The sequence below is a fragment of the Oncorhynchus mykiss genome, chromosome 22, assembly GCF_013265735.2.
Source record: "Oncorhynchus mykiss isolate Arlee chromosome 22, USDA_OmykA_1.1, whole genome shotgun sequence".
NCBI classification, from domain to species: domain Eukaryota; kingdom Metazoa; phylum Chordata; class Actinopteri; order Salmoniformes; family Salmonidae; genus Oncorhynchus; species Oncorhynchus mykiss.
Window position 1 is genome coordinate 17,132,477 of NC_048586.1, and position 17,040 is coordinate 17,149,516.

The window sequence follows — 17,040 nt, forward strand, 5'->3', positions numbered from 1 at the left end:
TAGACAACATACTGTGTGTGTTTGTTTTCCGCAGCAATGTCATGGCTCGTCAAACTGAAAGGTGAATTGATGAGAACATCTAGGATGACGTCGCCATCTCTGTTCGATATACACAGTCCATTTAGACGTCAATTCGCCGCCACTGTATTCCTGTGCCAAGATGCTAAACTACGGCCCACTGCTGCGCCTGAGGAAGTAGCTATGTGCCAAGCTATGACCAGCATGTAGGCTCTTTGTGAGTGTGTGTGCTTTCATGCACGCATGTGTATGTGTGTATACATGCATGTGTGTGTGCTCATTACCTGCCGCTAGCAGTGTCTGACGATTCGGCCCCAAGTCTGCATCTTTCCAGCTGATTGGCCACAATCTGTCTCTCCACCTCCAGCTCCCTGGTCAGCCTCTCAAACTGGAGCTCCTGCAGAAGGACAGTAAAGACAAGACAGAGACAGGAACACAAGGTCAGAGATGCCATGCCTTACAGAATGGCTCCCTTGTAAAACAGGTATTCCGGTCTGAGTGGGATTTCCTGGTTCAATAAAAGGTTCAATGAAACTACACGGATGAAGATGATGCCGACGAGGAGGAAGGATAACAGTTTGACAACTCTGAGGAACAGACGCCGCGCCATAGAGGACGTACAAAAACACCACACACACACACACACACACACGCACAGTCCCACATGTGCATCACAATGCACAGCCCACACACAGAGATTGAAGTACCACTTTAGCATGGGCAAAAAACAGTGTTATTCAACCTTGCTTCTACTAGCTTGTCCGCAGGGAGCAATGCAGGAAGTAGCATCTGACTTTTCTAATTATCGAACCCCAGTGAGGCTGCCTGCCTAGGGTTCTACCTGGGCTCTCTTTCTCTGTGTCTCAGCCTGGATTCAAGCACTGCAGCATGTCACAGGAAGAGAGCCTCACATATACAAGCGCGCGGACACACAGTACACTACTAGACCTACATGTATACATAACACACACACACACACACACACACACACACACACACACACACACACACACACACACACACACACACACACACACACACACACACACACACACACACACACACACACACACACACACACACACACACACACACACACACACACACACACTACTACTACAACCATACATCACACACAGCCCTTTCCTTGCACCCATGCCACCCCCGCTCTGTCACACACAGACATCCCGGGACTCAGTCTGTTTCTCTCTCTCTCTCATGTACACAGACACATTCCCACTCACCTTAATAGGCGATAATCTAGCTAGACTAGCTCTCTCTCTCTCTCCCCAGCCCAGCTGTAGCCTCTTCCATATAACTGTAGCCAGTCACAGCCCTCTACTCCTTCAGAGGAAGTAAGCCACTGTCCCGGTGGCTTCAGGCTGCCCACGCTTCACGCCTCATCTCCACCACCCCTCTTTAACTTCTGGAGGTGCCACGAGAATGTCTATCTTGACTGGAGACTCATTTGGCTCAGAAGAGAGCGTTAGCTAGTGCTCCCCCTCCCGCCCGCCCTCCCTCCCTCCCTCCCTCCTTCCTCTCCTCCTCCGCCTGCCTTGCATTGCCTTGTGCCCTCCCCTGGCTCAGTAGTGGCCATGTGCAGCCTGGCTGCTGCAGAGAGGGGAGAGGGGAGCTCTGCTAAGCCCTGCCGCTCCACACAGAGAGAGACAGAGACACAGGCCACGCTGCAGTTTCCTCAGGAAGTAGGAACATCTACACGGTGGCTCTGCTCCCGCCGCTAGCACACACAGAACAGAGGATCCTACTCCGGAACGGGGACTGAAACAGACCCCTCTGTAGAGTATATTACAGCCCTCTGTCCTGACAGGAAGACTGACACTGATATACTTAGAAGGAAATTATCAATAAATCCTTCGCGGCAGCCGCTTTAGAGACGTATAGAATAAACAAGGGAAACTTATTTTCTGTTTCAAGAACCAAGAATCTGTGTGCACATTTGTGAAACAAAACTATTGTATAGACATAGTCAACAAAGATAATGGCATAGAGAACACGTTAAGACGAAATCTCCTTATCGGTTTAGTCTGAGTCTTGCTATTCCAGGTTCTCGGGTTATTTAATAAAATAAAAATAAAAGTTCACGGTCTTCGAGACGATGGTATCATTTTAGTGACGTCTAGCAAAATATGTCCCCGGGTGATCTTGTAACTGCTCATCCGTCCGAATGAAGCTCAACACCGCAATCTAACAGCGCTAGTGTGCTGTGTGTGTGTGCAAACCCAACAGCTTGTACCTATCCCCATGCACTCTCAGCAGCACTGCAGCACTCACACCACATTACACCTACTATTAAACCTCTCTGATAGCGCATGAAGATCACTGATACGTGCACGTCTCTGCCCATTACACTTTCCTATGCATCCCTTCGAAGTGGGTGTGCAGTTTAACTGGCTACGCTGTCAAATCACTAGCGCGGGAGTATCTGTTTAGACTACAGCAGAGTAACTGGGTCTAAAAACAGATAAAGAGTGCCCTATCCTTTCAAACGCCCATAAAACCTCGGAACAAATAGACTTTGCAGTTCACGGTGTAGGCTAAGAGAGTTGTGGTCATCCTTTGGCATCACAGAGAAAAACAGACCGCCAGAATCCAAGAGTTAATATTGTGGCGCAGAGAGTGTTGTGGTGTATCACAAAGTACATTTGAGAGCCCGATAGAAACACGGATAACGGCGTGCGTCCCAACTGGCACCCTATTCCCTATGTGCAGATGTAGGATCTTAATTGGAGCCAGTTTCCTACAGCAGGAAAAATGAAAATAATGTGGATTATAATTAACAGACATTTTTTGGGGGGGCTTTGATACATTTTAGTTAGGGCAAATCAAGTCTGACAATTTAAAGTGGAAATGACAAACTTTAGAAGCCCTTTTAAACCTCGAAGACACGACAAGTTTGCATATCCTGCTGCGCAGGAAAATTCTCAACAACAAAAGACCGATCAAATGAGGATCCTACATCTGTACTGCACTACTTCTGACCAGAGCCTATATAGGGAATAGGGTGCCATTTGGGATGGAAAGGGTGGACGACCCTTCCAGGAAGAAAATAACACAGATAGGCTTTAGTTCCACAGCCTCTGCCCTTTCTCATTGGCTCACTGCAGAAAACACTTGTCACATGATACAACACGATCCTATCATGGACCATGTATGACCAAAAAAACACTTTAAATCACACATTCTGGAAGATGTACATATGTTTGTGAGTAAACACAAAGAAATGGGTGTCTTATGTCATGAACATGGTTGGTTCACCATTTATTTGCCTTCTCCCGTTTGACTGTGCAGCCTTGACTGTGCAGCCTTGAAACCTGGTCTCAGAGCTACTAGATAATGCACAGCCAAGGGCAAACAGTGTTGCATCTTCTACTGAATAACTCCAATGCAGCAGGTTTCTATAGAATCCAGATTGTGTTTCTGATGAAACAGGGCAGAGAGGGGCATCTGCTGCTGCCATATGACTCTAAATGCTTGATCCCAGTTCCAAGCCTGTCCTACCCACACTCTGTACCCCAAGCCTATCTTACCCACACTCTGTACCCCAAGCCTGTCCTACCCACACTCTGTACCCCAAGCCTGACCTACCCACACTCTGTACCCCAAGCCCTTCCTACCCAAGCTCTGTACCCCAAGCCTGTCCTATCCACACTCTGTACCCCAAGCCTGTCCTACCCACACTCTGTACCCCAAGCCTGTCCTACCCACACTCTGTACCCCAAGCCTGTCCTACCCACGCTCTGTACCCCAAGCCTGTCCTACCCACACTCTGTACCCCAAGCCCGCCTGCATGGAGGAGATTCAGAGCTTCCTGTACGAAGCAGAGCTAGCTAGCCTCTCCGTCTCCACCCTGCAGCAAACAATCCTCCCCTCTTGCATCTGCTCTGTTTTTTCCTCTCTCAGGTGGCCATCAATATTATTACGACGTCGTCCTCAATGTCCCTCTCCTTGTCCTTTATTAGCCTATGACGCAAAACAGAAAACACATTTTATGACTTTTACCTCTCTCTCATACATTTCAACAGGAATTTCCAGAGCATAGGTCAACACGGGCCATATGAAGCCCGCGACAAATGTGGATCCAATACATTCATTATTATCTTCTCACACCAGGCTGTTACAGATGTAGAATCGTAATTTGATCACCCTTTTTTGCAGGAGAACTTTACATTTAAATGTATAGTGTACCTGAGGTTTAAAAAGGCCTCTAAGGTTTGTAATTTCCACTTTGAAATTTAAGAATGGATTTTCTCTTACGAAACAAACGTACCAACCCCTACAAAAATGTCCATTAATTCACATTTCCTGGTGATGCAGGATTATTTTCCGGTGTAGCAAACTGGTTCAAATTAAGATCCTACATCTGTGCTTGTCGCTACAGGCGGCAACCTAATGAAACAAGAACAAAGACAACACAGCCTAAGTGGCGCGTCCATTACAGCCTCAAATAGACCGGCTCTGCTCTGGTCCCCATGTATAATTCATTGAGTTTGCAGAGTGGGTGAAACACAAAATGGGACACATCTATTCAGCTTAATGATGCGACGCGTCAGGACGAAGGCCGCGGTAACGACCATTAAACAAGGCCCGTGTTTATCTAGCCCATGTCGCCGGCGAGGGGGTGCGGCGAGAGAGGCCCCCTCGGCCCGTGCCAGGCTTAGTGGAAGGAGGGTTGGAGACAATGAAGGCTGGTCGTCCTGTACCAACATGCGCTTTGCTCTGCTTAAGCTCTGGTCATTGTTCGGCATGACAATGAGTGTCAGTCCTCGGGCCTGACTGCCCTGTCACCCAGCGCTGAATCAGATCCTGTCCCCCTCTGTCTCGGCCTGTCCTACTTCATAGGGCCTAGTACAAACCGATGACATACCACCACGCCCCGGGTTGCATGACCCCATGCAGAGGCATAAATGGACAGTGACTCTGGTAGACTCAGCTCAAAGCTTCAAGCGTTGGCCTCTACTCTACTCTGTCCTGTTGTGCAGCCTCAGCACAGCCTCTCACTCCACCTACAGGTCTACACTTGACATGATGGGCTGCGTCCTAAAATAGCCCCCTATTTTTGAATTTTTTTAACCTTTATTTATCCAGCAAATCCTATTGAGGGGTCCCTTTATAACTTTGAAGTGCACTACATTTAACACCGGCCATTTGGGATGCACTCGTGATAAGACAACATTTTTCCTAAAACCCTGTAAATGACGTTTTCTCCGCTGATAATGAAAGTCTACGAAATAGAACAAGTAGGAATTGAAGAGTTCTGTAGTTTAGGAAACACGTTCAACACCGCATAAACAATTAGAAAGACTGCAACACTGGCATTGTAACTTCATAACAGAGAGGAAGAGAAGCAGACTAGTCTTTGGCCCTATAGGCCAGGCACAGAGAGGTCACGCCAACGTTATACAGGATCCACTGTGTCAGCGTATTTTTAGTAGCAGAGTCATACAGTGTATAGAGGTATCGGGCTCTGATTAGAAGCTGTTGATCACTTCCACTCCAACAGGCTCGCCTCTCCTCATGTCCTGATTGGGCATGATTGAGCCATCATGTTCAGGGGGCTAGTTTGGGTGACCTTGGCTTAGCCGCCTTGGGCCAGAAGAAGCATGGGTTTTTTTGGAACGCTCTTTGTCGGCTCTCAAACATCAGCTCCGACATAGTAATCACGCCCTTAAGCCGAGATAAAAAATATCTCAGCCAGAGCATGCAAATATAATAGTAGGTGTCATTTAACCAGATGCTTTTATCCAAAGGGACTTATAGTCAAGTGTGCATACATTGTACTTATGGGTAGTCCTGGGAATTGAACCCACTACCTTGGCATTACAAGAGCCATGCTCGACCAATTTAGCTAGACTAGACTATCCCCGCCTGAAGGTACCACGTTCATCTATACAAACAATAGTACGCAAGTATAAACATCATGGGACCATGCAGCAATCATACCGCTCAGGAAGGAGATGCATTCTGTGTCCTAGAGATGAACATACTTTGGTACGAAATGGGCAAATCAATCCCAGAACAACAGCAGAGGACCTAGTGAAGATGCTGGAGGAAACAGGTTCAAAAGTATTAAAATACACAGTAAAACGAGTCCTATATCGACATAACCTGAAAGGCCGCTAAGCAAGGAAGAAGCCACTGCTCCAAAACTGCCATAAAAAAGCCAGACTACGGTTTGAAACTGCACATGGGGACAAATATTGTACTTTTTTGGAGAAATGTCTTCTGGTCTGATGAGACAAAAATATAACTGTTTGGAGGAAAAAGGGGGAGACTTGCAAGCCGAAGAACACCATCCCAACCGTGAAGCACAGGGGTGGCAGCATCATGTTGTGGAGGTGCTTTGCTGCAGAAGGGACTGGTGCACTTCACAAAATAGATGGCGTCATGAGGATGGAAAGTTATGTGGATATATTGAAGCAACATCTGAAGACATCAGTCAGGAAGTTAAAGCTTGGTCGCAAATGGGTCTTCCAAATGGACAATGACCCCAAGCATACTTCCAAAGTTGTGGCAAAATGGCCTAAGGACAACAAAGTCAAGGTATTGGAGTTGCCATCACAAAGCCCTGACTTCAATCATATAGAAAATTTGCTGCAGAACTGAAAAGGCGTGTGCGAGGAAGGAGGCCTACAAACCTGACTCTGTCAGGAGGAAATGGGCCAAAATTCACCAAACTTATTGTGGGAAGCTTGTGGAAGGCCCAGTGGGACACTGGGAATGTGATGAAAGAAATAAAAGATGAAATAAATCATTCTCTCTACTATTATTCTGACATTTCACATTCTTAAAATAAAGTGGTGATCCTAACTGACCTAAGACAGGGAATTTTTACTAAGATTAAATGTCAGGAATTGTGAAAAACAGAGTTTAAATGTATTTGGCTAAGGTGTATGTAAACTTCTGACTTCAACTGGACATGTTGTATCTTCCATATTCCTGGCTGCACAATGAATTACCCAACCGGAACAATAAAGTTGGAATTGGAATGAATTGAGGAGGCCCAATGACAGGTAGAGACAGAGGTGGCATGTCCCTCCCCTAGACACGTCCTCACGCTCTGCTCAACCATAGGAGATAGAGACAATAAAATGACAACATATGACATCTGCAATTTTACCATCCCTGAGCAGCGAACGATTTCAATATATTTTCATGCGGCTTTTATGCATTTCTAATGTTTTTTGGAGCACGATGGCTATTGTGACGGAAAACAGCGAATGCTTTTCTTGGGAGTTTTTTTGCGAGGTCTGGGACCACCTGAAAAACCGACATAGTAGAACTAGTTCTAATCCTACTGTACTTCACACTTTTCTACCAACTTGCCATGATAGATGAATATCATTAGAATCATCGTCATCATGGGGTTTGTGAACATTTTCCAAAGCCCCCTTCTCAAACGGATGATCCCTGCTCAGAGACAAACAACAGTAGCAATATGAATCATCGACATGCTGACAGAAGAAAACAATACCAATCTGCAACAGCACAGCAGGGGGTTGTTAATAGGCCTCTTCTACAACAATCAAGGTGTTGGAATTACAAAGGAAGTCCATTGGCATTAGTTTCACCTGGAAGTGACTAGTAGTAGACTACTAGTGAATTAATAATAGACTAATGCTAGACCTTTCAGTGTGGGAACAAAGGCAGTCCCTTTCTTCAACATGTCTCCTACCCGACTTTAGTGGAGGAGAAAGCAGTGTGGTACAGTACTGACTGTCAGCGAATACAGCGAAGTGAACGATTGAGAAGCCATGATGCGGAGGTGAGTGAAATAGATGTCCATTTCCTGCTGTCGACTCGGCACTTCCTCTCCCACACACATGTATAGCAGATAGACAGGAATGGTGAGGTACAGAGCATTCGGAAAGTATTCAGAGCCCGTGGCTTTTTCCACTTTTTGTTACGTTACAGCCTTACTCTAAAATGGATTACAATTCTTTTCCCCCCCATCAATCTACACACAATACCACCTAATGACAAAGCCAAAACAGTTTTTTGCTGTAGGAAACTTTAAAAAATGTTACTTAAAAAAATAAAAAAAAACATTTACATAAGTATTCAGACCCTTTACTCAGTACTTTGTGGAAGCACAAGCTCTGTCAGGTTGGATGGGGAGTGTCGCTGCACAGCAATTTTCAGGTCTCTCCAGAGATGTTCGATCGGGCTCTGGCTGGGCCACTGAAGGACATTCAGAGACTCGTCCCGAAGCCACTCCTGCGTTATCTTCGCTGTGTGCTTAGGGTCGTTATCTTGTTGGAAGGTGAACCATAGCCCCAGTCTGAGGTCCTGAGCGCTCTGGAGCAGATTTTCATCAAGGATCTCTCTGTACTTTGCACCATTCATCTTTCCCTCGATCCTGACTAGTCTCCCAGTCCCTGCCGCTGAAAAACAACCGCACAACATGATGCAGCCACCATCATGCTTCACCGTAGGGATGGTGCCAGGTTTCCCCCAGACGTGACGCATAGCATTCAGGCCAAAGATTTCAATCTTGTTTTCATCAGACCAGAGAATCTTGTTTGTCATGGTCTGAGAGTCTTTAGGCAAACTCCAAGTGGCTGTCATGTGCCTTTTACTGAGGAGTGGCTTTTGTCTGGCCACCCTACCATAAAGGCCTGATTGCCAGAGTGCTGCAGAGGTGGTTGTCCTTCTGGAAGGTTTTCCCATCTCCACAGAGGAACTCTGGAGCTCTGTCAGAGTGACCATCGGGTTCTTAGTCACCTCCCTGACCAAGGCCCTTCTCCTCCGATTGCTTAGTTTGGCCAGGCAGTCTTGGTGGTTCCGAACGTCTTCCATTTCAGAATGATGGAGGCAACTGTGTAATTTTTTAAATATATATATATATTTTTATATTACCTTTATTTAACTTGTCAGTTAAGAATACATTCTTATTTACAATGACAGCCTGCCTGGGAACAGTGGGTTAACTGCCTCGTTCAGGGTCAGAACGACAGATGTTTACCTTGTCAGCTCGGGGATTCAATCCGCCCCAACGCTCTAACCACTAGGCTACCTGCCGCCCCTTGGGGACCGCCCCTTGGGGACCTTCAATGCTGCGGAAATGTTTTGGTACCCTTCCCGAGATCTGTGCCTCGACACAATCCTGTCTGGGAGCTCTACGGACAATTCCTTCGACCTCAAGGCTTAGTTTTTCTCTCTGACATGCACTGTCAACTGTAGGACCTTTATATAGACAGGTGTGTGCTTTCCAAATCATGTCCAATCAATTGAATTTACCATAGCTGGACTCCAATCAAGAAGTAGAAACATCTCAAGGATGATCAATGGAAACAGGATGCACCTGAGCTCAATTTCGAGTTTCATAGCAAAGTGTCTGAATACTTATGTAAATAAGGTATTTCAGTTTTTTATTTTTAATACATTTGTGGGGGGGGAAACATTTTTGCTGTTTCATTCTGGGGTATTGTGTGTAGATTGATGAGCTAGAAAATGTATTTAATCGTTTTAGAATAAGGCTTTAACGTAAGAACATTTGGAAAAAGTCAAGGGGTCTGAATTAGAGGTCGACCGATTATGACTTTTCAACGCCGATACCGATACCGATTATTGGAGGACCATAAAAGCCGATACCGATTAATCTGACATTTTTGTATTTTTTTATTTGTTATAATGACAATTACAACAACACTTATCCTAACTTAATATAATATATCAATAAAATCAATTTAGCCTCAAATAAATAATGAAATGTGTTCAATTTGGTTTAAATAATGCAAAAACAAAGCGTTGGAGAAGAAAGTAAAAGTGCAATATGTGCCATGTCAGAAAGCTAACGTTTAAGTTCCTTGCTCAGAACATGAGAACATGTTGGTGGAGGAGTCTTCAATATTCCAATGTAAGAAGTTTTAGGTTGTAGTTATTATAGGAATTATAGGACTATTTCTCTCTTTCTCTCTATACCATTCCTATACCTTTGACTATTGGATGTTCTTATAGGCACTTTAGTATTGCCAGTGTAACAGTATAGCTTCCGTCCCTCTCCTCGCCCCTACCTGGGCTCGAAGCAGGAACACATCGACAACAGCCACCCTCGAAGCATCGTTACCCATCGCTCCACAAAAGCCGCGGCCCTTGCAGAGCAAGGGGAACAACTCCTCCAAGTCTCAGAGCGTGTGACGTTTGAAACGCTATTAGCGCGCACCCCGCTAACTAGCTAGCCAGTTCACATCGGTTACACCAGCCTTATCTCGGGAATTGATAGGCTTGAAGTCATAAACAGCTCAATGCTTGAAGCATTGCGAAGAGCTTCTGGCAAAACGCACGAAAGTGCTGTTTGAATGACTGCTTACGAGCCTGCTGCTGCCTACCATTGCTCAGTCAGACTGCTCTATCAAATATCAAATCATAGACTTAATTATAACATAACAAAACACAGAAATACGAGCCTTTGGTCATTAATAATATGGTCGATTCCGGAAACTATCATTTCGAAAACAAAACGTTTATTCTTTCAGTGAAATACGGAACCGTTCCGTATTTTATCTAACGGGTGGAATCCCTAAGTCTAAATATTGCTGTTACATTGTACAACCTTCAATGTTATGTCATAATTATGTACAATTCTGGCAAATTAATTACGGTCTTTGTTAGGAATAAATAGACTTCACACAGTTCGCAACGAGCCAGGCGGCCCAAACTGCTGCATATACCCTGACTGCTTGCACGGAACGCAAGAGAAGTGACACAATTTCCCTAGTTATAAGAAAAACGGTTTTGTTATATTTCAATCTTCTGTGATGTATTTAAAGTGCAATATTGGGATGCAAACTCAAAATGGAAAACATGTCAACTCTATATCTGACATGGTATAGGTATCTTCTTTCTTTAAGCCCATAACCATGTGTGCGAGATGTATACTTTTGCTTCAAAGTAGACGTGTTTAAGACTACCTAGAAGCACTCTGTGTGACCCTAAAAGGTTTTTAATTATACTTATTCTAAAATGTTTATTCTATTCTCCTGAGCCATTTAATATATGTTCGTATTTTCATAGTTTATTATTTCCTATTATTGCAATGTCGAAAATGAACTTGCAAGTAAACATTGCGTTGATATCCTGTACATATGACTAATAAAACGTTCAACTCACATACAGCAGACAGACAGGAACAGTGAGTTATATCACAGCAATCTGTGCTACAGCCCCGGCACCAGAAAATGTCCAAATCTCCCTATTAATTAAGACTAGAGATCTTATCTGACATCTATTTCTCACTTCCTCACTGTCTCTATTTGATGTTGCAGTGGCCCAGCAGCACTCAGTGTCCCATAGGGCTCAAAAGTAGTGAACTTTACAGGGAATAGGGTGCCATTTGGGGCTCAAACTGGGTTCGGATCTGATCCAGGCGCTGCAGGAAGAGGGCACGGACACTTGTCACCCGAAAGGGCTGCAGTTCCATTATGGATGCTTAGGGACATTTTACGTAACGAAGGCAGATGGCTTTTTTCTTGACCGGGGGTTGAGAGAAATCCTCTGGAAACATATTTGTTCATTAAGTGGCAATGGGGCTTGACAGTTCTGCTCTCTAGCAGCAGCAGTGTGCGGCTGCTAGCGTATTCTAATGAGGCCCACGACATAGCTGAATGTGGGGAGGATATATATATATATATATATATATATATATATATATAGAGAGAGAGAGAGAGAGAGAGAGAGAGAGAGAGAGAGAAAGAGAGACAGAAAGAAAGAAAGAAAGAAAGAAAGAAAGAAAGAGAAAAAGAGAAAAAGTGAGAGAGAAAGTGAGAACGAGAGAGAGGTGAGAGGGAGAGAGAGAGAGAGGAGAGAGGGAGAAAGAGAGAGGGAGAGCGAGAGAGAACGAGAGAGAGTGAGGAAGAGGGAGAGAGAGGAGCGGGAGGGAGAGAGAGGAGAGGGAGAGAGCGTGAGAGAGAGTGAGTGAGAGAGAGAGAGGAGAGGGAGAGCGCGCGAGAGAGAGAGAGGGAGAGAGAGAGAGAACGAGAGAGAGAGTGGGTGAGGGAGAGGGAGAGAGAGCGCGAGAGAGAGAGGGAGAGAGAAACAGACAGACAGCATTATTACTCACTGGAAATCACTGCTACACAAAGTCACCTTGGGACAAAACTCTGATTTTGAGAGGAAGAATGTACAGGCTGCAGTAGTGACAGACATTTGTAAGCAATATGCATAACACTATGCTAGCAAAGTGAACAAGAAAATCTAAGCACTGAACAAGAGAACTGATTTCAAGGCCTCCTACAACACTACTTAAAAGGTCTTAGTAACTTCATCTAAAAACCTCAAGTAATATGAAGAATTTCATAACATTTCATGGAATGCTATTCATCACTTGCCTGATGACTCGCCCTGAATTTAATTCCGCTGCTCTATCGATCGCTACATACATTCAGTCTGAAACTGACACCCTAGAAGTCGTTTCTGCGACTCCAAAACGAAGGGCGTTGTACGAAAACAAATGAGTTAGGGATTGGATCGTCTCTAACAAATCAGAGTATCAAGTATCATGTCATTATCTGGCCCAACCCATCGGTTTCTGGGACCAATCAGAACAGTCAGAATGTGTTCGCATTCTAGAAATCATCGGGGAGGGAGGCGAGAGAGTGGAGAATAAACTTTTGTGGGCGTGGCGTATGGCTGGAGTGATGTGGATGGGTAGCCAGGCAAATTCCTCAGATTCCGTTTCAGTATTTTCACATATAGAAAACAAATCTCTGTTGACATTGTGTCAACCGACCTCTCTGATGACAGTCTATGTGAAGCATGGCATTCAAGGTCTTCTATACACTGTACATATGATCCTCAGAGCTCTAGCTTCTCACATGAAGACGTTCACTTAGATTACTAGCAGACAGCTCCCTGGACCACGATATCAGCCACCCAAGCCATAGACTGTTCCCTCTGCTTACCGTCCAGGCAAATGGTACCGGCGCACCGGACCTCGGAACAACAGACTCCGAGAGAGCTTCTACCCCTAAGCCATAAGACTGCTAAATAGTCAATCAATGGTACCCAAGCTATCTGTACTGACTCTATCTTCCACTGATGGCACACTTACTGGACTATATATATACACACACACACACACCATAGACACACTCACTCCCACACACTACACTGTCACTCCCACACAAAATCCTCACACACACACACGCACCGACACAACACTGTCACGGCTGGCTGAAGGACTGGACCAAGGTGCAGCATGGTAAGCGTACATTTTATCTTTATTCAAAAAAATGCCGACGACAAAACGAAGAACAAAAACCAAACCGTGAAGCTTTGGGCTACGTGCCCTGAACAAAGACAAAGGTAACTTCCCACAAAACAGGTGGGGGAAAAGGCTACCTAAGTATGGTTCTCAATCAGAGACAACGATAGACAGCTGCCTCTGATTGAGAACCACACCCGGCCAAACACATAGAAATAGAAAATCCTAGAACATAGACTGCCCACCCAAATCACACCCTGACCAAACCAAAATAGAGACATAAAACAATCTCTATGGTCAGGGTGTGACAAACACAAACACACGTGCACACTCACACACACTTTTACAATCGTCATATGCTGCTGCTACTCCGTTCTTTATTTTACTCTCATCTATTATGATGCCTTCATGTACATATCTACCTCAAGTACCTGGTACCTCTGCACATTGATCTGGTACTGGTACTCCCTGTATATACAGTTGAAGTCAGAAGTTTACATACACCTTAGCCAAATACATTTAAACTCAGTTTTTCACAATTCCTGACATTTAATCCTAGTAGAGTTTGGATCACCACTTTATTTTAAGAATGTGAAATGTCAGAATAATAGGAGAGAGAATGATTTATTTCAGCTTTTATTTCTTTCATCACATTCCCAGTGGGTCAGAAGTTTACATACACTCAATTAGTATTTGGTAGCATTGGCTTTATATTGTTTCACTTGGGTCAAACGTTTCGAGTAGCCTTCCACAAGCTTCCCACAATAAGTTGGGTGAATTCCTCCTGACTCGCACACACTTTTTCAGTTCTGCCCACAAATTTTCAATAGGATTGACGTCCGGGCAATACCTTGACTTTGTTGTCCTTAGAAGGATGCTTGGGGTCATTGTCAATTTGGAAGACTGTGGAGGTCTACAGAGGACCAGAGTGCAACTTGTTTTTGTTTGGGAACACACACACACACGAATCATGCCTTCATGATTCGTGACCGCCGGTGTGGCGGTAATACGGTCACCGCAACAGCCCTATCTGTGACACAGATAAGAGGATGGACGAAGAGGAAGGACGTTTTCCTCTCTGCATCGGAAACATGAACGTGGAGTTGCATCTTGGGCTAGATCATTAAAATGCCATTAAAGAGGCTGTCATCTGTGTGTCTGCTGAAGTGACAGCCAGCGCCTGGCACGGAGGCTGTCTGAGAGAGAAGAAACAGAGGCTGCGTCCCAAATGGTACCCTATTCCCTACTGGTGCACTATGTTTGACCAGCGCCCTATGGGCTCTGGTCAAAAGTAGTATCTACACTTTGTAGGGTATAGGGTACCATTTGGGACGCGGAGGCGAGAGGGCGAGAACAAAAGAGGATTCCTCTAATCTTATTTTGCATCTTATCAATGGCCGTTTTATCACAGAGAAATGAACAGACAGAGATTGGACCACAAATTTGGATCGTTGGTCTCTCTCCAAAACCCACATGATTCTCTGTAGACTACTGCAGATGAGGTGGTTTTGTAAGCTACACATCAGAAGACGGTGTCTGCATCCCAAATGGCACCCTATTCCTTAAGGAGTGCACTACGTTTGAGCACCCGTAGGGCTCTGGTCAAAAGTAGTGCACTACATAGGGAATAGGGTGCCATTTGGGATGCATACAATATCCTCCAAGCTCACATAAAACAGCCTGATCGTAGAGGGCTGCTGTGCCGTTGTGTTGTTCTGCCTGGCTGGCTGTACCACAAAAGCTGCTGCTCTTATGATCTGCTGCTGTTGCTGTTGATGATGATGCCTTCTGCAGCTGAATGAAAGCAACACAAAAGCCAATCTGTGTGTATTTTAGGACACAACAAAGATCCAAACACTGCCAAAGAAGGGCAATAATTTCTTCCTTTCGGACTGCCATTCATCTGGGCCTCACAAACATACATTTCCTCTGGTAGCTCGATAGCTAAGTATTTTCCAAAATGTGGCTCCAGGCACGGTCTCTCTATGAGGAGAGCAATGTAGAAACGTTCGATCCTGCCATTATATTGCTATTGCAGTGAATAAAGGGATGTAAGTAAGCCGACCTGCAGTGTTAGTTCAGCCTACATCAGTACTCGTTGGTGGGAGAGTCTGGGCTCTGTACTGTCGAGAGATGGGCATCTCTGAGAGAGCTGCTAGAGCTCATGGGTAATCCACCCTGGCACCGCTTACTGCGCTTTCTGGTCTTCCTTAGGGATTCCGAGTGAGGACGGCCGAGTATATGTAGGATGGCCGAGTATATCCTTACTGTATTACACCATCACCCCATGGTGCTAGAAGCTTCTTAATGGTCCCAGTTAGGGCTGTGGCGGTCACGAAATTTCGTCAGCCGGTGATTGTCAAGCAAATAAGGGCAGGGAAAAAAATACACGTTATCTATGGTCTTAATGCACTTAAATAGTGAATGGAGGACACTTTTCCCGTGGTTAATTTTCATGCCAGCCAGGTAGGCTATACTCCTGTTGTAAAGATAGGCAATGTGCTTTATATTAGGAAAGTTGAGAAATAAATATAGTAAGCCTAGCCTATAGAAAGCTGATGGGATCCTCCTCTTTTTAATAGAGGCCATCACTCTGTTTTCTCCCACAATTGCATAGCCTATAGAATTGTTGCGCAACATGAGCACATGGGCTGTCATGGAGTGTTTGATTCGATTTTTGATCACATTTGCATTGACGTCAGTGTGATAATAGGGACAACGGAATGCTGAGTAAAAGGCAGTTAGCAAGTTTGGTAAGCTTCTAATGACCATCAGCAGCATCAGAGCTTGGAGAAGCCCAATTACCATGACTAAACGGTCACGTGGAATATGACTGCCTTCATGACTCGCGACCGCCGGTGTGGGGGTAATACAGTCCCCACAACAGCTCTAGTCGCAGTCGCACTGGTACCTGTTTTTTGTCACGCTGCTGTTGATGCCTTCATGGCTACTACTGATGACACTGATGAGGAGGACTGTGATGGAGAGACGGAGGAAAGGAGAGGGCTGTCCCTGGGCTGGGTTGAAACAGACAGACAGACCTGAGTGTGCCAGGGTCAGCCCAGTACACACTGCCCCCCTCCATCATGTCACGTTGGCAGCAGATTATCTGCCCTCCGTTCTGCCAGTCAGTCAGCCACTGCAGTGACATCAGGCTCCTGCTGAGCAGCCCAGTGAAACAGCCCGCAGGCTGCAGCCACTGCTCTGTTCTCTCTATCTGTCTATCTCCTCCTCTCTCACTCTCCGGTCCCATAGGATAATTGCTCCAAGAAGGGCTTCCATTTCTTTCATGGCTATAATCGAGGCGGGAATGCTTTCAGATTTCTCCTGGCCTGTCACAGCGGTAGGTGAGAAAAGAAGAACGAGGAGTTAAGGCCAGAGGTAGCTAGCTTCCTAGTCGATTGTATTTAGAGGCCTTAGTTCCTCCGCAGTGGTGGAACGGCTTCTGCCATCATGGCAATTTGAACCTAACTCCTGCTTTTTTCCCAGCAGCAGATGTAGAGATTCCACAAAAAAGTCAAACCCTGCCTTTTAGTCAACGGCCATATTGTTGTATTTCTTTGACTTCTCCAGCTCCAAGAAACACAGGTCCACACAGAGGTCACTTGGATTAGTCTGCCAGAATGGAGGATGGAGGAAGCATTGCATTGTGATCTCAAGAGGGCCATTTTTCGGGTTTGCTTTTCGTTGCTTAAAGAGGTCGTCACATTTTGAGCACTCAAAGCAAGGACACCCCCCCCCCCGAGCAGTGCTTTACTACACCACATACCAGCTGCAGAGGAAATTCTGTGTGTGTGTGT

The 17,040-nt window shown here is 45.3% G+C and overlaps 1 protein-coding gene across 5 annotated transcripts in view; it reads right to left on the minus strand.

Moving 5' to 3' along the window:
* LOC110501511 (plakophilin-4) overlaps positions 1-17,040 on the minus strand; it is a 114,010-nt gene that overhangs the window by 68,142 nt on the left and 28,828 nt on the right. For all 5 annotated transcript variants that reach the window (XM_036958883.1, XM_021579147.2, XM_036958884.1 and 2 more), the window contains one exon: positions 303-415. In XM_036958883.1, coding sequence (XP_036814778.1) covers positions 303-415 — 113 coding nt within the window. The remainder of the gene's footprint in view (positions 1-302; positions 416-17,040) is intronic.